Source organism: Taudactylus pleione, unplaced genomic scaffold (genome assembly GCF_031769625.1).
Source record: "Taudactylus pleione unplaced genomic scaffold, aTauple2 ptg000250l, whole genome shotgun sequence".
NCBI lineage: Eukaryota > Metazoa > Chordata > Amphibia > Anura > Myobatrachidae > Taudactylus > Taudactylus pleione.
In genome coordinates, this window is record NW_028284652.1 from 1,453,146 (window position 1) to 1,476,490 (window position 23,345).

General features: G+C 45.0%; 2 protein-coding genes across 2 annotated transcripts in view; one reads left to right on the top strand and one right to left on the bottom strand.

Moving 5' to 3' along the window:
* The window catches only part of ATG2A (autophagy related 2A), a 169,536-nt gene extending 158,556 nt beyond the window's left edge, over window positions 1–10,980 (top strand). Inside the window, exons 38-42 of the mRNA XM_088480016.1 lie at window positions 1,875–1,957; window positions 7,758–7,879; window positions 9,983–10,137; window positions 10,248–10,400; window positions 10,478–10,980. Coding sequence (XP_088336142.1) covers window positions 1,875–1,957; window positions 7,758–7,879; window positions 9,983–10,137; window positions 10,248–10,400; window positions 10,478–10,714 — 750 coding nt within the window. The 3' untranslated portion in view covers window positions 10,715–10,980. The remainder of the gene's footprint in view (window positions 1–1,874; window positions 1,958–7,757; window positions 7,880–9,982; window positions 10,138–10,247; window positions 10,401–10,477) is intronic.
* A 123-nt stretch (window positions 10,981–11,103) lies between these two features.
* The window catches only part of LOC148515318 (inositol-trisphosphate 3-kinase B-like), a 122,389-nt gene continuing 110,147 nt past the window's right edge, over window positions 11,104–23,345 (bottom strand). The window contains exons 4-8 of the mRNA XM_088480017.1: window positions 22,621–22,834; window positions 21,672–21,876; window positions 19,483–19,584; window positions 18,833–18,904; window positions 11,104–12,413 (exon numbers count right to left, since the gene is read on the bottom strand). Coding sequence (XP_088336143.1) covers window positions 12,075–12,413; window positions 18,833–18,904; window positions 19,483–19,584; window positions 21,672–21,876; window positions 22,621–22,834 — 932 coding nt within the window. The 3' untranslated portion in view covers window positions 11,104–12,074. The remainder of the gene's footprint in view (window positions 12,414–18,832; window positions 18,905–19,482; window positions 19,585–21,671; window positions 21,877–22,620; window positions 22,835–23,345) is intronic.

The window sequence follows — 23,345 nt, forward strand, 5'->3', positions numbered from 1 at the left end:
GGGCTCTGGCCGTTAGAGCTTACAGTATAAGAGAGTGGGAGGGCATAGGACGTGAGTTAAGAGTGAGAGGAGGGATTGGTGAGCATTTTCAGGGCATTTTTGAAACGATGTAGACTGGTAGACAGTCTGATAGGGCAGGAGAATGAATAACAGAGGAAGGGAGAGGGAGTAGGAGGAGGTAACCAGCACAGAGGCAAAGCTATACAGTAAGAGCGGAGAGATAGAAATGAGATCAGAGATATAAGAAGGGAAGGAAGGATGAAGTGCTTTGAATGTTATGGGGATGAGTTTAAACTGGAAAGGGGGACCAGTTAACGTGTAGAAGAAAGAGTGGGGAGGGCAAGAGGGAGTATGAACTGAGATGTGTTAGCAGATGTCAGAGGAGAAGCAATTGTAAATGAGAGTGAGGACCTTTAAACTGGATTCTGTAGGCATGGGCGTCAAGAGCAGGAATAGTCCCGGGTACTGGCGGGGGGCGAGGGCAAATCCGGGAGGTATCGCCACTCCCCCTAAAAAACTTGTAAAAGATACTATGCGTGGCGCCACTGTCTGTAGGTGAAGGGGAGCCAGTGAAGGAGTTGTGTAAAGAAGTGTAGAGGTTGACTCAGAGTGACAAGATAGGAAGGTAAGAAGAGCAGCAGCATTGAGGATAGATGTAAGAGCAGAGACACGGGAGAGAGAGGAAGACTAGACAGTAGGAGGTTGCAGTAGCCCAGGCAAGAGAGGACCAGGGCATGAATTGAGGAAGTTGGATTCTAGAGTTGTTGTCGAGGTAACAGTGTAGATAATTACATTATTTATCTTGGACTACAAATGTACATTCCTAATCTGTCCGTGCTTCCCTGTACTTGCCACATTAGTGCATTAGCAGGCAGAAGAATCCTTTTGCACGCAATGTGGTTAAAGTGCTGGTGCATAATCTCTACCAGTGTAATACATATGGTAATTGTGTATTTCAGATTTGTTTGTGGTCATGTACAGTACTTTGTAATAGAAGACTTACTTAATATCCAGTTTGTCTAAAGCTGGCCACACACTAGACCAACTTCCATCCAACCAGCCAACTTGTTGATTGGTTGGAATGAAAATCTGGTAAGGAATGGGAGTAACTGATAATCAGCAATTTGCTCCTAAATACCAGAAAACAGATGAAAAGGTCGTCAGACAAGTTTTTTAAATGTTTGATCTAAACAATTTGTTCAAACAACAGTTTTTGTTCATTTTCCGGCATTTGGGAGAAAATTGCTGATTGTCATTTGCTTTCATACCTTACCAGATTTTTATTCCAACCAATCAACAAGTTGGCTGTTTGGATGGAAGTTGGTCTAGTGTGTGGCCAGCTTAACAATATTGCTACAAGTATAAGGAGTCTGGTATTGCCCACATAATAACTGGAGCAGGGGAGAGATGTATGAAGGGGCAGGCAACAGGCGTTATTTGTCAGGACCTGCTTCGCCCATTTAGCTTGACGAAACAGGTCGCTTCATCAGCGACATGTATTATTACCTTAGTTGCCGAAGAGGAAGAGTGTTAGCATGTGCCGGTCAGAAACACCCCCAGTTTCACCCGCGGCTCATTGAAAAAAAACAAAAAACTTTGTTTGCTGCGGCTGTCATAACGGTCAGTGCCACTGGTCGCTCATACATTGCCTAGCACATCAGCGCTGCCATCTTATAGATAGCGCACCTGTCATTTACCATCCATCTACACTTTGCTACATGGGGGAGAAGCGGTATGGGTCATACATCTCCCCCAGGGTTCTGTATCCGCTTGAGGCTGAATGTTTATAAATATTAAGATGTTTCCGGTTTGTACCACAATATAACATGGTTTATATTGCTAATGTTAATTCAAGACATGTCTTTTTATTTCAGGGTACATTCGCTGGAATATTAATAGGACTAGCCCAATTGAACTGCTCTGAGCTTAAACTCAAGAGACTGTACTGCAGACATGGGTAGGACTGACAAATATTCCGCATAACATTAGAATGTACATTATTACTTTGTAAATAACTGGATTTCATACAGAGAAACATTTATCATTTACTGTTAAAATTAAATAGTGTATTAGAAGTAGAGATGTGTAGGCTCGGATTAGTTTGATTTTCCCGCCAAATTTCGGTTCTTAGAAAGAGGCAAGACGTTATCTTTCATGGACAAACATCATCTTTCATGGAAAAAAAACAGAAAGGGGAGTTAAATTGTACCTGCAACAATACTTGAAACTATTTGGTAATAGAAATTCAGAGATATTTGTTGCATGCATTTGTAAATACATGATAAGCCACCAGGCCAACTGCACAGCTTCTCTGATACTGGCAGTCCCTACACTGCATGATCACATTATCCACTCTGGGCCATGTAATTGTCTATTGTCATGATAAAGGCACATACAAAAATACATCCAAATTGAGAGACAGCTTCCCTGGGAGTCACCCCTGGGAATCCAATTAGCACTATAGGAATTAGCATGCCCTCCAAATGATGGTTCCATCTATGCCTCTCAAAACAGCAAACTTAACAAAGTGGAAGCTGCTCAAATAAATTTGGCAATACTCTTGAGGTGCATGAAAGGGAGGAGTCATACGAAACAGAAAAACTTTTGTCCATGAAAGATGGCGTATTGCCTCTTTCTGAGACCTGAAATTTGGCGGGAAAAATCTGAACTAATCCAAACTTCTCTAATTAGAAGTGGGTTCAGACCAGCATTAAACTATATTGTATTACAATAATTATTGGATAGAGGGATCCTTTCTAATTGTTCTTGATCCCGCTACAGCCAAGATGAGTATGTCAAATGAAGTTGTAGGTTCTCCAGTTTCGCGTGTGTACCGAAAATACCTCATAGAAGGCATTACCACCCGCCGTGGACAACGTTGGCTGACCCCAGGTGCCTTATGATTGTATTCAGCGGCGTCTGGCCAGAATTGTCCGTATTAACAGACAAGTGACACTAGCTCAAATCACATAAGTATTCATTGCAGGAGGTACAAGATGCGTATCCAGCAGGTCAGTGCAGCGTTCTTTAGCTTCCATGAGATATGGGAGCAAAAGGCCCACCAAAGTGCCCCTGTTAACACTACGACACCGGACACAGCACCTCACCTGGGCTTGACACGTTGCTAATTAGACCCCGGGGGCCTGGGAACGTGTGACGTGGTCAGATAAGTCATGGTTTCAGTTGTTTTGGGCTGATGGTAGGGTTCGGGTGTGGTGCAGACCCCATGAGGCCATAGACCCCAGTTGATAAGAAGGCACCGTGCAGGCTGGTGGTTGTTCCTAATGGTCTGGGGTGTGTTCACATAGGTTGTGTCCATCTGAACACGTCATTGACTGGTAACCACTACGTTGCATTGCTTGATGACCATTTGCAGAACTTCATGGAATTCATGTACCCCCACAATGATGGAATATTCCTGTAGGATAATGCACCGTGTCAACGGTCCATGTTGTCCAGAACTGGTTAGAGGAGCATTCTGTAGAGTTCTGACGAAATGTTGTGGCCACCACGTTCGCCAGTCATGAACCCAATCGAGCATTTATGAGATGTAGTGGACAGGTCCATTCGCACCCAAGATCCTGCACCTACAAATATCAGGGCTGTAAGAAGCTATCCAAATGGCATGGGTCAACTTGATGAATAGATGCCATGACGAGTTGCTGCACTTCGCCGGGCTAGAGGGAGTCATGCACAATACTAGGCATCTATCCCATGACTTTTGGCATTTCGGTGTATACACACCCTTTTGCATTTTTCAGGTTTTGTTGCCTCACAACCTGGAATTAAAATGGATTGTTCGAAGGTGTGCATCATTTCATGCACAGAACATGCCCACAACTGTGAAGTTGTGTTTTTTTTTATATTGTGAATCAAACAACATTTAGGACAACCTAACAGAAAACTTAGCATGCATAACTATTCACCCCCCTAAAGTGAGTACTTTGTCGAGCCACCTTTTGCTGCAATTACAGCTGCAAGTCACTTTGGATAAGTCTCTGTGAGTTTGCCACATCTTGCCCCTGGGATTTTTGCCCATTCCTCAAGGCAAAACTGCTCCAGCTCCTTCATGTTGGATGGTTTCCGCTTGTGAACAGCAATCTTCAAGTCTGACCACAGATTCTCAATTGGATTGAGATCTGGGCTTTGAGTAGGCCATTCCAACACATTTAAATGTTTCCCCTTAAACCACTTGGATGTTGCTTTAGCAGTATGCTTCGGGTCATTGTCCTGCTGGAAGGTGAACCTCCGTCCCAGTCTCAAATCACAGGCAGACTGAAACAGATTTTGCTCAAGAATATCCCTATATTTAGCACCATCCATCTTTCCCTCGACTCAAATCAGTTTCCCAGTCCCTGCCGCTGAAAAACATCCCCACAGCTTGATGCTGCCACCACCATGTTTCACTGTGGGGATGGTGTTCTTGGGGTGATGGGATGTGTTGGGTTTGTGCCAGTCATAGCGTTTTCCTTGGTGGCCGAAAAGTTAAATTTTAGTTTCATCTGACCAGAGCACCTTCCTCCATACATTTGGAGAGTCGTCCACATGCCTTTTGGCAAACTCAAATCATGTGTCACTAAGTAATGACTTTTTTCTGGCCACTCTTCCATAAAGCCCAGCTCTATGGAGTGTACGGCTTATTGTGGTCACATGCACAGACAGACGAGTCTCTGCTGTGGAACTCTGCAGCTCCTTTAGTGTTACCTTTGATCTCTGTGCTGCCACTCTGATTAATGCCCTCCTTGCCCGGTCTGTGAGCTTTGGTGGGCGGCCCTCTCTTGCCAGGTTTGTAGTGGTACCATGTTCATTCCATTTGATGATGATGAATTTGATGGTGCTCCGGGGGATCATCAAAGATTTGGATATTTTTTTTACAACCCAACCCAGAATTGTACTTCTCAACAACTTTGTCCCTGACTTGTTTGGCGAGCACCTTGGTCTTCATGGTGTTGCAGCCTCTGGGGCCTTTCAGAAAAGGTGTGTTTATATACTGACAGATCATGTGACACTTAAGTTGCATACACGTATAGATTTTCTGTCCAACCATCCAACTAGTTGATTGGTTGGAATGAAAATCTGGTAATGTATGAAAGCAAATGACAATCCTCAATTTTCTCCCAAACGCCAGAAAATGGCCAAAAACTGTTGTTTGAACATATTGTTTAGATCAAAAATTTAACAAACTTGTCTGAAGACTATTTTCATCTGTTTTCTGGCATTTAGGAGCAAATTGCTGATCATCAGTTACTCTCATACGTTACCAGATTTTCATTCCAACCAATCAACTAGTTGGCTGGTTGGAAAGAAAATCTTTACGTGTGTATACAGCTTGAGGTTTCACACAGGTGGACTTCATTTCACTAATTAGGTGACTTCTGAAGGTAATTGGTTGCACCAGAACTTTTGAGGGGGTTCATAGCAAAGGGGGTGATTACATATGCACATGAACATTTTCAGAATTTTATTTATAAAGATTATTTTTTATATATATTTTTCTCATTTCACTTCACCAAATTAGACTATTTTGTGCAGATCCATCACATCAAATTCAGATTAAAAAAATAAATAAATTACAGGTTGTAATGTAACAAAAAGGGGAAAAAGCCAAGGGGGTGAATACTTTTGCAAGGTACTGTATATTATACTCGTAAATAAATGGACCCGTCACCTCTGCCGCCACACTTACTCAGCAGCTTCCCCTGTCCCCGCCCACTCCTATCCCCTCCCGCTTCGTTACCGGTATCTTCTCTCCTATTGGTGCGGCACATACACGTGCCACAGCCGCAATTAGGTCATCATACAAATTTGCATGATGACCTAATTTAGATCAAGGGCCAATTTTATTATATATTCACCTAATCTCCACATTGACCCGTCCATGTATAACTTATCCAGAGCTGAGTGTGCCTCCCATAACAGCAAACATTAATTTAAACATTATAAACATTTATAATAATTAGCCATTTATGTATACTGTTTTTCCTATCAATTTGTAATTAATGATCATCTTGTCATTACCAAGTCCTAAAAATCTTATGTTACAAATGAACCATAACAGATTTCACGTTTTTATTATTTATGACCCAAACAATAATCCAATTTGAATAATCCATGTTTGAAAAAGTAAGTACAACTTTACTGCTGCCAACCAAGTGTACTTGTCAGTGGAGCCTGGATGATGAATAGAAATGTTTTCTTGTCTCTATGCTTGTACATTGTGCACCATGTTCTATAATATTATACCGCCAATTATTCTGCCATTTACACCTCTGGATAAACAGTGGTTGTGGGCTATTACCACCACAATAATGTCATTGTTATAGAATACGACACAAAAATATTACAATGAACATTTTTACATCCTAACTAGACATTTATAGTGCGCCAAACAGCCCCCTGCGTAAGTGCATCAAAAAAGGGGGCATGGTCTTGTGGGAAGGGGCAAGGCCTTGAGGCACACCCCCGGTTTAACCACTCTGAGTGCCCTGCACTCCTGGATTTGCCGTGTCGCTCCCAGAGATTTTCTCCACACTGTCTGCTCCTCCTCAGTGGCCGGGAGTCAGGTGCTGCACACTGACATCACAGTGCAGCAAGTGGCTCCAGGTCAGTGAGGAGAAGCCGGCATTTTGGTGTGACACCCGGTGCGATCCGCACCCCCTAGTGACTTCCCTGCTCCATATGCTAGTATGGGGAGAGCGATTCATAGAAGGAAAAAACTATTTGCCATGTCAGGTGTAATGTGCCTGCCGAGGGGAGAAAAGCAGTGAAGAGTCATATCCTCCTGCCTCCTCCCCGTCCTCTCCGCCTCTGTCACCTGCTTCCTCATGAGTTGCTCTGCCCCCTGTTCTCAGTGTCCGTAATACACTGAACAATGTGCTGTTTAAGCAATGGGTTTCTGATAGATCTTTTAACCCATTGCTTTAACTCTGTCAGCCCCAACTTTGATATCTTTCCCCCTTTGTTCTCGCTGGAGTACATTGTGCACAGACAATATCAGGGGAATGTCCTGATCTGACGGCCGGAGACTCCTCAGTGACTACTCCCTGATCTTAGAGGCACACATCCCCTGCCCCCCTGCTCTGCTGCCTGTATGCACCCGGGGAAGCTCTGGGGTCTCTGCCTGCTAGGCCCAGTAACCACAGTGGAGGGGATGATGAAGCCTCTGAGCTCTGGATGTAGAGCTGCGCCAGGGGGAGAAGCAGAGACCCCTATTACAGCATGAGTAGATCCCAAAGGATGTGGAGTCCGGCCGGGGCAGCCGGGTGCTGCTGAACTCCAAAGAGGAGATAGCTTGCTTAGCTACTGTGGGGGGGACCTTGGAAGGTGTTCAGGAGAAAGCAGTGTGCAGTGGAAAGCAAAGGCTTACAGCAGCCAGAGCTGCAGGAGTAACGTTGAGTACTGAGGAGGCTGCAACTTCACCGGTGCATGCACAGTATCCTGATCTCAGGACAGTGATGTGGTATTTAGCAGATTGCACCGATCCATTGATTCGCTGAGAAGGCTGAATATTGTGAGATATAGAAAGATGGGTAAGTATTGTTTAATCGCTTGGTAACGTCAAGATAAACTGCATCGATATGATGCGATCTGCTTTGAAAGTTAGTGACCCACTTCAGAATCTTTATGAATAGACCCCTTAGGTTAGGATCTGTATTTTTTTTATTTATTTGACTCTCATATAACAGTGCCAATAGCAGCCTGTTTGCTTTTATATATAGTATCCCTTATTGTCTGCCATTTTTTATTTCTTTTCATAGGTTGCTTGGGGCAGATAAGGTTTTCTCTTATGCTCTCAATGAGTGGCTGACTGACATCCGCAAGAACCAGCTGCCAGGAATTCTGGGAGGAGTGGGCCCTATGCATTCTGTTGTACAGCTATGTAAGTAATATGAGAGTGAGGCTTCGTCCCTACGCAATTACCATGGCACAGTACAGTATGTCAGCGGTTCAGTCGGTGAGGCGCCATTTCTCTTTAGATCTTCAAACACAAATGTTGTGGACTCATCATTTGCTTTTTAGTTTATGTTCCCCTCTGTCTGCAATATTAATATTCTGGGCCTGATTCAGTGCTAGGAGTCATTTCTCCTGGAACAAACCATGTTGCAATGAAAGGGGTGCAAATGCATTTATTTTTCGAATGCAGAAAAAGAAATGGCTGCTTTTGCATGTAGCAAACAAATACTGGACACCTTTGTATTTACACTGAAACTTAAATGTAAGCTAGGACATATCCCTTCCCAACTTTACAGCTTTCTGCCCATTTCGTGTGTTTTCCCCACCTACAGTTGAACATGGTTTTGCCAATGTGCAAATTGGTTCTTTTTAATTGATGATCCAGGCACTCTGAGCAAAGTGCAAAAAAAGCTCTGACCTTACTCAGAAATTGCTTATCTTCCGGTATGCAGTGAGAGCTCAGGCTGTGTGTACCATTGCAGTGTCCAATTTATGCACGTCCCTGCAATGGCATGCCTGCGTTTCTCCGAACACCCCCCCTCCCCGTCCCCAAACAGTACTTCCTGTCAATCACTCTGCGTTGTCACTGCGATCGCAGTGACTGGTTCCTGCACTGCAATGCATGCGCAGTATGCAACAATCGTCTGTCTGCGTACGCAGTTGCGATCCAACCTGAATCAGACCCATTATTCCCATGTTAGACTGTAGACCATGTACTGTGCGAGTGTAGTTCTGCTTCATTAAAGAATAAGCCACCATTGGCTCCTCCAACCACCACTACATGTACTGCTAACTCCAGTGTAAGAGACTGGCTTAATATGCTGGTAATGTATGTAAGGTCAAATAGGTGATAATAGGCTTCATTTTTTTTTTTTTTTTCAAGTGTTTCAGTTGAACGAGAGCAATGTAAACTTTTTTGTTTTAAATAGAAGTACGCTAACATGATTTAACTGATGTCACAGTATAAAATTGCATGAAATGAGGACGAGTCAGAGATACAGCAGTGATCACTGTACCTGATTCAGCACCGATTGCAGCTTCCAATCCATACAGAACACAGCTGCTAAAATATGCCAATGGCTGCCAAAGCTGAGCCAGCATAAAGACGCCCACTGCTGCCTTCTCACATCCGTCCAATGTCGCTCTTCTGCGTAAACATCGGTACCAATCGACGCACATCGGCCACTCACGCAGGATTTACAGCAGGTCTGACCAGCCGCAGACACTGCAAGTCTCATCGCACGCAGAAGGCTCTCAAGCTGCGTATGCAATCGCAGTGGCTAATTTATGTACGCCCAGGAAGCGGCGTTCAAACGGACAGGCATGCCTGCGTTTTTCCGACCACTCCCCCGTCACCACCCCCAAACACTGACAGCCTGTCACTCACTCTGCAATGGAGTCCTCTGTGTGTCTGTAATCGCAGTGCAGCTTATACCATACTTGCCGACTATCTGGCTGCTCCTTCCTGGAGGGAGCAGCCAGATTGGCAGAACAGGGGGCGTGGCCGGACGGGCTGAAGGCAGTTTCCAGGTGTGACAGGGGGCGGGGCCACGTGATCGCGTCATTTTGGCCCCGCCCCAGCTACACAATGCCGAAATACAGGCATTGTGAAGCAGGGGGCGGGGCCAAAATGACGCGAATCGCGTCAGCGGCTCCCGCTGAAGGGGGTTTATCAGGTACTGGCGGGGGGGAGACGGGATCGGCGGCATGCGGGAGGCTTGCCTGCCTTTCCGGGGGGGCGGGAGCTGCACCAGTTTATCGGGAGGCTCCCGCCCGAATCGGGAGGGTAGGCAACCCTGGCTTATACACATGCGCGATGGCAAACAATTGCTTGATCTGTGTCCGTAGTTGTACTTGCGATCGGTATTGAATCAGGCCTACTGTTAATACTGGCGATAGTTTACTAAGATAAGGCCATTATTCACTAACGTAAATAAGGTTTAGGCTGATTCAATCCTTCAATATGTCGGCAATAGTGTGATGTATAGTAATGATACACTGGGACTGGACTGCCTGCTCTTTCTTTCAGTTCATGGTGTGCGAGATCTCTTCTGGCTGCCTATTGAGCAATACAGGAAAGATGGCCGCATTATTCGTGGCTTGCAGAGAGGGGCTGCATCTTTTGGTACCTCCACTGCCTCTGCGGCACTAGAGCTCAGCAATCGGCTAGTGCAAGCTATACAGGTAGGGATGACAGGAGATAGAATGTTTAGGTCTTATAGTAAAAATGAATCCTCATAACATTTTCCTTTTATCAGACGTATACTGTAATTCACCTCTTTTTTGAATTTCAGGCCACTGCAGAGACGGTCTATGACATTTTGTCTCCAACACCACCTGTGTCACGTTGCTCTCTTGATGTTAGACAGTCACGTAGACTAAGGAGGGGACAACAACCAGCGGATCTGCGGGAGGGCGTGGCAAAAGCTTACGACACTGTGAGAGAGGCAAGTGCAACACCTAAATAACATGATAGACATACTATAACATGGATGTAAAGTAACACTACTCTCTCTCTTCTTAGGGTGTTATTGACACTGCTCAGACCATACGTGAAGTAGCCTCACGTGGTCACGAACAGAAGGGATTGACCGGAGCTGTGGGCGGAGTCCTGCGACAGATACCACCCACTGTTGTGAAGCCATTCATAGTGGCCACTGAGGCTACATCCAATCTTCTTGGTGGGATGCGAAACCAGATACGACCTGATGCGCACAAAGAGGATGCTCTTAAGTGGAGGGCAGATGAGGGGCAGGACTGAAAAGGAAAGAGAAGACTTCTACGTCCTTAAAGTGCCAAAGGAAAGCTGCAATATGTGAAGATGCTTGGAGTATATTGGGTCTACGTATCGAGCTGCTAATGTCTCTGCATGACCATATGGACAATTAAAGCCACTCCTTATAATACTTGGACTAGCCTACTTGATTTTGACCCTTAAGCCTTCAATTAGGTATTTTTTATGTTACCTATTTTCTGTAAACTTCTCTGCTCATGTATATCTGATCTATAAACTAATTTATCTATAAACCCTTCATTCTCTGTAGCTCTTCCAACCATGCAGTGGCTCCTCCAATGAAGCAGTGATTTTAGCAGAGTAACATTTTTATTGCAATGGTGGCCTTGATACGCTGACCCATGTTTTCTGGACGCAAGCTGGGCATTATTATCCTTTGCAGCATTGAAGGCTTTGCTTGTTCTATTTAATTTCACAGCCCCATTTTATTAACAATGAAATGGCGTGAGACTATTGTGTCCTGTGAAGGTACTCTGAGCGTTCAGGCCTCAGTCCACTGCAAAATGTTGCTTTTTAAACCCCCCTCTCCTACCATAACGCTTTATTCTGATTGTAAGGCCATAGAAGTATGAATAAAGAAAAATGATGCTGGAAAGAAGTCACAGTGACATGCAATGCAGGCTGGTAGCTCCACAGGACCGATGTCCAGGGGAGCATGTTTTTATGGCTGATCAGTGGATACATTTTTATTTTATTTGAAAGTGGAAAATTGAAACGGAGTGAAACAAAATGCTGTTTTTTCACACTGTGATACGGTTCATAGTCAGGGTACATGTCTGTCCGCCTCCCTCTGCACAGTAATTAGAAGATTATTTGCTGGTTTTACAAATGACCTTACACTGTCAAAGGAAGACCAGTGTCTCGCTGTATGATGGGATGATACTGAACATTACATAACGGGATTAGTCTGTCCTACCCACTGCAAGTGACATTGATCTGATTCTTTTGTGTCAGTCCCATTATACAGTGGTATGCTATGACATTTCATCTCATCCCAGTGCAGAGTAGCAGACAAAGAAGAACCCTGCAGGTCAGTGTCTGTGTTGTGCTGGTTATTCTAATGGCCTCTTATCTTCATAGAAGATCTTATATCACTATGAATTGTCCTGCTCCTCACACTTCCAGCATGTGCAATACTGAGGGATCCTTGTCCCTCGCATGGGAAGATTACCGAAACCCAAATCCACCCAACAGTGACTGGTTGAGCTGGTGAAGTCCACATTTCTATGATTTAGTATTGTGAAGAAAGGGCAGACTCTCTCCTATGAGTTCATAGGTCCCTGTTTCTCGGCTGTTTTTGAGGTATCTCTGATACCGCATCACATATTTAGAGATCATTCTTTTCCCCATTTGTGGCATTCCCTTCTGTTTCCATTTTTGGTAAAGACTTCTCATTCTCCCTGGTCATGTTCTTCTCATCCTCCTGTACTAAGCTGTCTTCAGCCTCTTCTCTTCTCTCGTCTAACATACACATGGTGTCTCGCATAGTGTCAATTAGGTTCTTCAGCCCCAGCAAGTAGCCATCTTCATGGGTCCCAGGTTCCCAGGGCACGTCATGGCGAAGGGTTATGTGCGATGGTGCTGGAGATGTTTTGCCGAAATCAATCATCCACACATTAGAGAAGCCTCGCCGGTCATGAACAAAGAGGAGGGAGCTGCCAATCACCTGAAACAAAAAAAGAAGTCCTTTACCGCCGCAGAAAATGAAATGGCAAATTACACAGGGCATGGTTGTAAGCTTTGCTCCTCATGGGCAAACACTAATAAATGACCCATAGTACCTCAGCATCGCTGCCTGACAGGTTTATAATTGTATGCTATTATTGCAAGTAACAATACATTATGAGTCTGCAAGTCTGTACGGGATATGTCCTCTCTGGGTGCAAGGGGGATCATCCATCATCTGTGACACTGCTGATATACATAAATAATAATGCTGCTGTATACAGTTACTCTTTCCTTGTGGGTTGCATAAGGATGATGTGATTGCACTTATCTGTAAAAAAAAAAAAAAAACAAGCACCCAGTGTGAATATTAAGTCTCCAGTCCCTGTTATGTGTATACAGATGTCCAGATCCAGAAAACTACTCCACTTTAGATAAGATTCCATATAACACCCAAAGACATTCTTATACAGAAGTATTACTAATCCTAGTTTTCTTCTATGGGGATTCTAGCTCCCTTACATCCTACCAGCCCATGCAAGCCACAGCTCACCTACATTGCACAGATTTCACCTCAGCTTGATTTAACGCTATTGATAGAACAATATCCTTATTTTTTAGGGACAAATTCTGTCACAGGAAATTCTGATACTGGGCTTCATAGGGTAATCTGAAGTGACAATGATGACAAACGTTACGTTATAATCAAGTTCTGGAAACCTCATTAAGGGAGAGGATTGCAGTGTGCCAAGGCCTGCCTAGACCGTACTAAGGTTGTTGTAGCTTTCGGTCTCTATAAGACACTTGCTTTCACCATATGTTTACAGGAAGGAGGACTGGTGATCGTAGATTCCCCCTTTGCCAATGCTCTGTGTGTACAACAGTAAAGATCAGCACAAGGTGTCTTCCATACAGCTATGTGTGTACCTGAGCACGTCTGTCATGGCTGTATTACAAATGAGTCTAGCTGCAGATTGCACCATCGGATCTACATTATGTATTAATCTTGGGTTTGTTGTTGAAGCAGAATAGTCTTAAAAATCTGCTAATTTTTCCATCCTTCACTTCTCTCTTAAATAATTACCTCAACAAATAACTTGCAGTTTCCATTAAAGCCACTACTAGTGTTCTCTGCTTACTGTATATTCTTTATATTGTTCAGGGATTCCCGATATGGTGATCTTGTAAGGGAACTAGTAAGGAATGTATTCAGAGATCAGTTGCCAAGCTCTGGTATTGTAAGTATTCTCGCAGCATAGCTACAGAAAGGCACAGATGAGACGGAGAACACCCTCTGTCTACTGGTAAGAGCTGTCCACCCTCTGACGGGATTTGTCTCATTGGGACATGCGGGTGATCACAAAGAAATTACTTCTGCAATAAAAATCACCCAGCCAGTACTGCCTCCTTCTGGTTCTCGTATCACTGTTACACTGAGAGAATAGGGCATCTGGCATCCAATAGCAGCCAAATAACTTCACCTTTCCCCATCTGTCGAGAACACAAACTTCCTTCCAGCCTTTGTGCCCTTCCCTGAGCACAGAGGATTCCACCCTCCTGCTGTGCATGAGGATCTAACCTGCTGTGCATGAGGATCTAACCTGCTGTGCATGAGGATCTAACCTGTACAGTAACTTGCACATTGGCAGTAATTGTGGGAAGAGATTTGCTTAGATCATTTATGTTAGCCTGGTAATTGGGGCTCATGTAGAGCTGGATATACATACATACAACTGGCATTTTTGTTTTCCTGCAAATTTACAATTATTATTATTATTTTCATTGCACATGTGCACCAAACATTCTTATGCACCTGTTCCCTTGCTGACTGGGATGCAAATCATGCTCATACCCTCTTGTATCTAGGGAGGCAAAATGGGATTTGGATGGGGCGTGCAAGTGCATACAAAGTATAGTAAGGACATGTAAGCACAAAATGTTCCCCATACTGACCCCAAGTATAACACATATGTGCCTGTCTGGAGGTGGATCACTTGCAGGTACTCCACCCCTGGTGCAAAGTGTGAGATGATAACTGTTCTGATTGGCTGAATGCATCTGAATCCCTCCCACTTGTGTTAATACTGTATTGTAATGTGACGTGTGTGATTCATTTGCATAATTACAGTGATATTCGTAATTGATCCGCAGCAATAAAGCAGACACCCTTTTGATCTTCTAAAGGGGAAGATGACAGATGTGTGTATTGAATTTAACATCGTATTCTCTTTCTGTCTTCTAATTTCCTTTTACATGACATGGTAAATGTGACTACTAGTTTCTAATAACTGTCCGGTCATGCACTATATTGTTTAATTTGTGTACTGGGATTTTAGTAATTACTACGGTCACTATGAAGCCACATCTCCTGCTGCATACTGGGCACATATACTACTGTTCTCTCCAGGAGTAACCAAGGCACATATACTCGGGGCCGGTGCAAGGTTTCTTGGCACCCTAGGCATTTCTTCAGCCTTACACCCCCCACCCCTACCCTCGATAGCTACACAAGCCCTTATACAGTGCTCCCAGTAGTGCCCCTTATACAGTGCCCCCAGTAGTGGTCCCCCCTATGCAATGCCCCAAGTAGTGGTGGCACTGCATAGTGCCCCTTATACAGTGCCCTCAGTAGTGGCCCCCCTATGCAATGCCCCAAGTAGTGGTGGCACTGCATAGTGCCCCTTATACAGTGCCCTCAGTAGTGGCCCCCCTATGCAATGCCCCAAGTAGTGGTGGCACTGCATAGTGCCCCTTATACAGTGCCCTCAGTAGTGGCCCCCCTATGCAGTGCCTACAGTAGTAGTCCCCCACCTATGCAGTGCCCCTTATATAGTGCACCCAGTAGTTTCCCTCTCTATGCAGTGCCCCCAGTAGTGGTCCCCCCCGATGCAGTGCTCCCAGTAGTAGTCCCACCCCCCCAGCAGTGCCCCTAGTAGCAACCCTCCGCCAGTAGTGCCCCTAGCAGTAGTCCCTCCCTATGTAGTGCCCCCAGTAGCAGTGCCCCTATTAGTACTCCTCCCCCATCAGTGCCCCTAGTAGTAGTCTTTCCACCTATGTCGTGCCCCCAGCAGTAATCCCCCCCCTATGTACTGCCCCCCCCCCCAGTAGTAGTTGTAATCCCCATCTAGGCAGTGCCCCCAGTAGCGGTCCCACCAGTGTGCAGTGCCCGCGGTAGTCCCCCCAGCAGTGCCCGTAGTAGTAGTCCCCCTCCCCTCGGCCAGACAGACACACACACAGGAAAAAAAAAAACCTCCACTTACCCTAATCCCCGCTCCGGCATATGCTCCTTCGTCCGGCATCATCCTGGGCCGGCCCGTTCTGCATGATGGGAGAGACATCATGACGTCTCTCCCATCACCCACTGCGGGAGCCGGAAAATGGGGCTCATGAGTGAGCTCCAGCCCAGCTCCGGCAGTGGGCGCAGCAGCCGATGAGAGTCTGTCTGACTCTCATCGGCTGCTAAAACAAACACACAGGTGCCGGTCCACATTACACATCAATCCAGTGGCGCTCTGCAGTGGCCAGCGCTCTTAGGCAGCTGCCTAAGTTTGCCTAGTAGTAGCGCCCGCCCTGCATATACTACTGTTCTCTCCAGGAGTAACCCAGACACATATTCTACTGTTCGCTGCAGCAGTAACCCAGGCACATATACTACTGTTCTCTCCAGGAATAACCCAGGCACATATGCTACTGTTCTCTCCAGGAGTAACCCAGGCACATATGCTACTGTTCTCTCCAGGAATAACCCAGGCACATATGCTACTGTTCTCTCCAGGAATAACCCAGGCACATATACTACTGTTCTCTCCAGGAATAACCCAGGCACATATGCTACTGTTCTCTCCAGGAATAACCCAGGCACATATGCTACTGTTCTCTCCAGGAATAACCCAGGCACATATACTACTGTTCTCTCCAGGAATAACCCAGGCACATATGCTACTGTTCTCTCCAGGAATAACCCAGGCACATATGCTACTGTTCTCTCCAGGAATAACCCAGGCACATATACTACTGTTCTCTCCAGGAATAACCCAGGCACATATGCTACTGTTCTCTCCATGAATAACCCAGGTGCATATACTACTTTTCTTTACCGGAGCTAACATTGAAGGATCTTGCTATACAGACATCTCTGCAAGCGAAGCATAAATGATGACTTGGACATATGCCTTTTAGGAGGTACAGTATATCTGCACCACCCATGGGCCTGCTGTGCACTTGTAAGGATAAGAGATGCATATTTGCATCGGACAAGTGCATGTTAAATTTAAAAATGGATGTCTCCTACGATAAATGCGACTCAACATGCATCCACTAAAAGATGAGGACGCTTTTTGTAATTATACAAAAGACGCAATTCTACATTATGCCCTAGGTATGGATCATGCTCTAGGTGTACAAATGGAGCATGTTAGAAATATTCCACATTCCTAAACATGCCACCAAATACAGTCAGGTGCATAAATATTGGGACAGTGACAGAATTTTCATATTTTGGCCTCTATTCACCACTGCAATGGCTTTGAAATGAAACTTGATGAAGACAAAACTGAAGGGAAAATGCCCCAAGAACAAGCAGGAACTGAAGACATTTGCAGTAGAGGCCTGGCAGAGCATCACCAGGGATGAAACACAGTGCCTGGTGATGTCTATGCGTTCCAGACTTCAGGCTGTAATTGCCTGCAAAGGATTTGCAACAAAGTATTAAAAAGTGAAAGTTAGATTTAGGATTGTTTAGTTTGTCCCATTACTTTTGGCCCCTTAAAAAGTGGGAGGCACATATAGAAACCGTTGTAATTCCTACACCGTTCACCTGATTTGGATGTAATTACCCTCAAATTAAATCTGAAAGTCTGCAGTTACAGCACATCTTGTTTGTTTCATTTCAAAGCCATTGTGGTGGGGAATAGAGGCCAAAATATGTAAATTCTGTCAATGTCCCAATATTTATGCACCTGACTGTATAACAATCTGCCACATTGTAAATAAGTGTCACACAGAGCAGTTTTATGGGCAAGGTGACAGCGGGAAGCAAAGCCCTGACGCTGAGAAAAAATAGGGGAATTTGTCACCTCCACCCCCCCTCCCCCCCCCAAAAAAGAAAAAAGTGGGCCTACCTCTGAAATGGAGGCAGTGGGTATATTAGACATGGCAAAAAATACATGGAGCAAGTGGGCATACAAGATACTGGGGTAATAAAGGAAGAGATGGGTACAAAATAGTGTTTTCCATGATGGAAACGGTAGATGCGTGTATCATACCATGTTGTATTTGTTATTGTGGTGGATATTATTAAGGGTAAGAGGCTTAGAGATTTAGGCTGCATAATATTCTAGACCAGTGTTTGTCAGATCCAGTCATCAGGGAACACAAACTGCACGTTTCCCAGGAAACATATAATTAGTACCACATTTTCTTTCTTTTTAAATGTGTTTGAATAATTAACCAAACTTGCTGAGTTTTTTAATTGGTACATCTAAAGCTGGGTACATACCTGGCCAATCATTCTGCCGATGTGTCTACGCTGTCTGTGCTGACACCACAACTGGGCCGGTATTGACATTTTCCCACCCAGTTAAGATGTCAGTCACCCTGCAGCAAGTGTACGGGCGGGCGGCGGGTCATCTGTACACACAGCCAGAGGTGCCAGTATATCTGCATCAGCTGTGCTGCAGGGCCGATGCCATATGTCTGTGAATGACACAAACATATCATCTACGGATGCACTACAGATAAATCGCCCGTTCCATTGGGTAATATATGTCAGTGTGTACCCAGCACAAGAGATCCCAAAGGGGACATTTAGATGCAAGGGTCTTGGTGGCTCTGAGTGTTGTATCATAGTGCTGCCCCCTGCTGTACAATGCTGTTATTTGTGGGAGTTGGGGCCATGTTGATGCAATGCCCTGTGAAGAGAGTGGGACCCAGTAGGCTGGTCTATTCCCGGGCTCCAGGAGAGATGCATGAAATTTAGGAGTCTCTCGCACAATTAGGAGAGAAGGCAAATATATAAGTAACACACCAGAGCTTCAGCTAAACCATATGGAAAACATGCACTGTTATTATGGTTCCCTGAGGGCTGGATTTGAGAAACATGTTCAAGACAATTATATGCTAGTTTTTAATTTAGCGGCGGATCATAGGTACAGTACGATGATGATACAGTATGTTGCTAATTATATTGCATATCCTACAGACTGAGCTTGTGCTATTCCTAGGGGGGGGGGCATTTTCAAATGTCATTTTTGGAGCACATTTCTTTACAGACTGCACCTGTCAGCCATGTGGGAGCACGCACACTACCTGGCTGCAGACCAATCTAATGCATTATTTTTTTATACTGTACTTGGAACAATGTAAAGGAAGCATGTATAATGCATTTGTATCTGTTGTTGCATTTAATCCCGTCTTACTAACCTCGTGCTTGCGGAAAAATACAGAGTCTTTCAGTGCAGCCTGCATGTTCTCCATGCGCTCCAGGTAGGCAGCCTGAAATACAAGAGCATGCATTTCCCATTTTACGACACAAGGTGACACTCTAGTAGGAGCACAAACTCTTATGTCTATTCTGTTGCTAAAGAACATGTCAAGACACTCCTACAGATATCCTCACTAACCTGCAGACAGACAGTAACACAAAACAATCCGTTTAACCTATCCATGAAATAGAATATGGGCTATTACTCTGTAAGGCAGATACAAGGAGACTAGTGCTGTTGCCTGTTCTTTCTCTCTCCTCCTTTCCCCCATTCTGGCACACACCTCCCTGAACACAAGACAAGTCTGGCTACATTCCCCAACTATTCACCACTCTCAGGGTATGACCGTGTGAGGTCAGTGCAGGAACAGCATGAAGACTTGATGATAGAGCGCTTTATTGCTGGGTAATTACAGGGACAGGAGTGTGGCTGCAGGGCAGACAAGACATGGAGGGACACCAGAAACGGGATAGGCCAGCAAGCCTGAGTCAGGTCTACAGAGCGACATCATGGAAACCCTTTATGAGTTCTGACTTCTACTTTAGCTTAACTGATTGTGTTAATGGAAGAGCAGTTACTGCCTCATACCAGGATGTCCTTCCGGCTCTTCGTGAAAAAAACAAACGTTTCCATGATACTTTCTCGACTTTTCATTTTCTTAAAATTTTTCTTCACAGGACCGGCTTCAACCTGGGAGACAGAGGGCAAAGTCAACACCTCTCTCACGAGAACCCCACAGCCACTTTCCAGGGTCCTCAGGACAGAGGACCTAATCCTTGTAATTAAATTGCTTATAAAAGTCGCTTTTCACATTTCCTCGGTGTGACCTGCCTTATGGAAGATGTGTAACGTGTGCCTGGATGAGACACTATTATATTATTATATTAGACATGCAGGTTTCAGAAATGTCCCCTACTGTGCGTGGGACCAAAAATGACAGATGAATGTTCTTCCTCCGGTAATAGAAACACCTAATGTAGTGAGTGAAACAGAAAGTAATCTTATAAATAGGAAAGCAGGCTAGTGTGACAAATAGGTCATGCACTGTACCCGTTATATGCATGGTATTTATATTCTCATTGGGGCTAATTCAGAGATGTGCGTTAACATCTCCGATACCAGTACTGCGCATGTGCAGTACGGGTCCTGCGTATTCGCACGCAGAGCGGCAGCAGACTGTCCATGATTGACAGTCTGCTGCCGTTTCTGGGCAGAGAGGAGGAGGCGGCGACGGCCTCTGTTTCCCCAAAACGGAGGTGTGTTGCGGCCATTGGGGGAGGGGAGAGAAGGCCAGGATCTCTGTTGGCTGACGGAGATTTCCTTGCCTCTTTTGAGCAACTGCGTTTGCCGGCTTGAGTCACTCAAGCCAGCAGAGGATCACGCAGATGATCCAATGCTGCGTCCACGGACACAGCTCAGAACAGTAATGCATGCAGTTGACATGATGCCTCCTGCTGCGTTACCGTAATAGTGCTATCGTAGATGCTATACAATACTGTCAGACTGTGACTCGCCCCCATAGTTTTTAATAGCCTCAGTAAAAGGCAGGTTCCCAGATGCCATTGTATATTATCACTAGCTGTTGCCCGCGATGACATCGCTTTTGCCAACATTTGCATAGGGGCCCCTAGCGTGGGAGTTGCCCACATGACCAGCAGAGCCTTTACCCACCACTCACACCAATGTCACTCTGTGCACAGACTGCAATGTGGCCTATTCTATTCAAGTGAACGCGGGCCCAGAGCACCTCTCCCCCCACCCCTTACTGGCCGGGCGATGGTGCCACACCTATCTCTTGTATTAATGATATCAATAAATTTAGCTTTTGTTATTGCTCTGCTTTACAGATGGGTCTTTACACATCTTTGCTGCAGTCGCCCCAAAAAGAGCGTCTCGGTGCGCCAGGTCCCGTCAGACCCTGCTAGAGCCAAGCGTTTGTTTTGCCTCTGCAATGCGACTAAGATGCACCAGCAGACTGTGCTGATTCATTTGATAGAGGACACTCGTATATCTGAGTGCGACTGAATCTGTATACGAACTGCTACAATGTAGCGGCTGCAGCTGTTTTCACTCATATGGTGCACACACACGGGACAATCGACAACGATAACTATATCGTCGATCATCCAGTAGACCACCTATTCACCAACGACTATAGCGATCCGCGATCAATGATCGCGGGTCCCTATAGTAACCTGGTCGATATCAACTAGGTTGGCCTGCATGCACGGTCGATGGACGATATCGATATTGTCCATACGTACCCTGGCATCGCAGGTCGTTGGGCACCGAAAAATGCACGATATGAATGATAACAATATGATCGATATTGTTATCGTTCAAATCTTCCATTTTAATCGTGCCGTGTGTACGCACCTTAAGTTCTGTTGTGCTTCATATACAGACTCAGTTGCACACCGATATACAAGTGTCGCACATGAAATTACTCAGCACAGTCTGCTGGTGAATCCTAGTCGCATCGCATTGCGACCTAGATGCATTTTTGGCAAAAGAGACTCCCAAAACGCTAGCAGAGTTGCACAGGATCTGGCGGATCCTTTACACCAGACAAGTTGCGCTGTGTGGCGTACTAAGGCTAGATGTATGAGGACACGTCTGTAACTTGACGGATCGATATGAAACAAAGTGCAGGTTATAGCTAGGGGTTTCCACTACAAAGTGATGAAGTTTTCATTCAATTGGTTCAGTAGTTTTTGAGCCAACTTAGAACAAACAGACGCAACGTTCTTATTATATTAGTATAAATGATGACTCACCGTAACTCCCTCAATACGGAATCCCAGCAATTCTGTAGAACTCACACTCTCCCGCCACTGCATGTAACGTGGCTTAGTAACCGCTTTCTGCAAATGTTCCTCTGCTGTAGGAGCTTGTAGATCCAGTGCTATCATTTTGTTATACAGGTCTTTGCGTGGTGTGGGCTTCAAAAGGGCCTTGGCAAGCTCCTCTTCTAAATACGTCCTACAGAAAAGGGGACTTTTTTTTATTGCATTTCAGCATGTTATTGGAATGCCTTCAACTCATCCTGACCTGTACAATGAATATGATCCTGCCCCCTGTATTATTATCATATTTTATCTTTTAGGCACCACAAAGAGTATGCAGTGCTGTACAAAAGGTAATATAAAAATCCAATACAGTACACAGCATAAATACAATGCACAACAATGAATAGTACATAGCATAAATAATAAATGCTGCAATAAAACTACAGAGAAGAAGAGACAAGTGCAGGAGAAGGTTGGGCAGCTTGCTGTAGCTAGAAGACAGTGGTGAGTTGGAGACGAAGGTACAGCAGCTCTCTGATCCTATACCCATAATATGGGCAAGCAGATAGGGTCAGGCGCTAAAGGGGTGAAGGGAACCAAAGACAAGAAGTTCTAGTAGTAAGGGCAGTGCAAGCGAAGGAACAAGAGGGAAGAGGGCCCGTGGGGGTTAACAGATGGAGGGTGGACTGGGAAGGAGATAATATTGGCAAAATATCTGTGAGTCTATCCTCCTCGCTGTGCTAGAAGACAACGGTTGAGATGTATTAAACCTTTGAGAGAGCAAAATAGAGAAGTTACTTTCAAGCTATTTATCTAGCACAGTCTATAAATTGACAGAAGCTGGTTGGTTACTATGGGCAACCACTTTCCCTCTCAACAGTTTGATACATCTCCCCCAAAGTATAATAATTTGTACTAGGATGACAGGCGTCCCTACCGAATGCCAATCTTGCAGTCCATAATGCTAGGTCCTTCCAGGCCCATGAGAAGGTCTTCCATCTTTATATAGGTCTGCTCATCCCTCTCCACCAGGCCATAGTAGGTGGGAACATAGGGCCGGAGGACATCTTCCATGAGGGCCTCCAGGCATGCGTTTTCTACAGGGCTATATTTCTTCAGGATGTGGCCTCGCTCACTGGCTTTAAAGTTGCCTTGGAGAGTGAGTGCGAGAAATAATATTCAGTGTGGACAAACTCTCCTAGGACGTGGTTCATGTTTCTGCAGTGAATATTTCTGTAATGAGGTAGTTTAAATACTGACCCTATTGTCATGGCACACTTGTAACCTGGCTCATTTCCTCACTACACCCTGACGTTAGACAAATCAGAAAATGCTGTAATAACTGTAAAAGCCCCATGTAACAAGATGGTGTCCCCTTACCGAGGACTCGTACAGCTTCACAGACTCCACTTCTTTCTAACTAGCACTTTATTATTCATTTAGGATCATAAGGTGGATCAGTCACTGACAGCTACTGTATCTTCTTCCCAATACAACACTCTGCAGTACATCATATCTCATCCCGGCTGGTATATATATATATAATAATAAGAATGTGAAAATCCTAATTACTGTCAGAAGCATGCTCACTGCTCCTGGGAAACGTCCTGTGACATTATCAAACTGAGGGAGGTCTGCCAGCTTTCAGCAGCTCATTTGCTC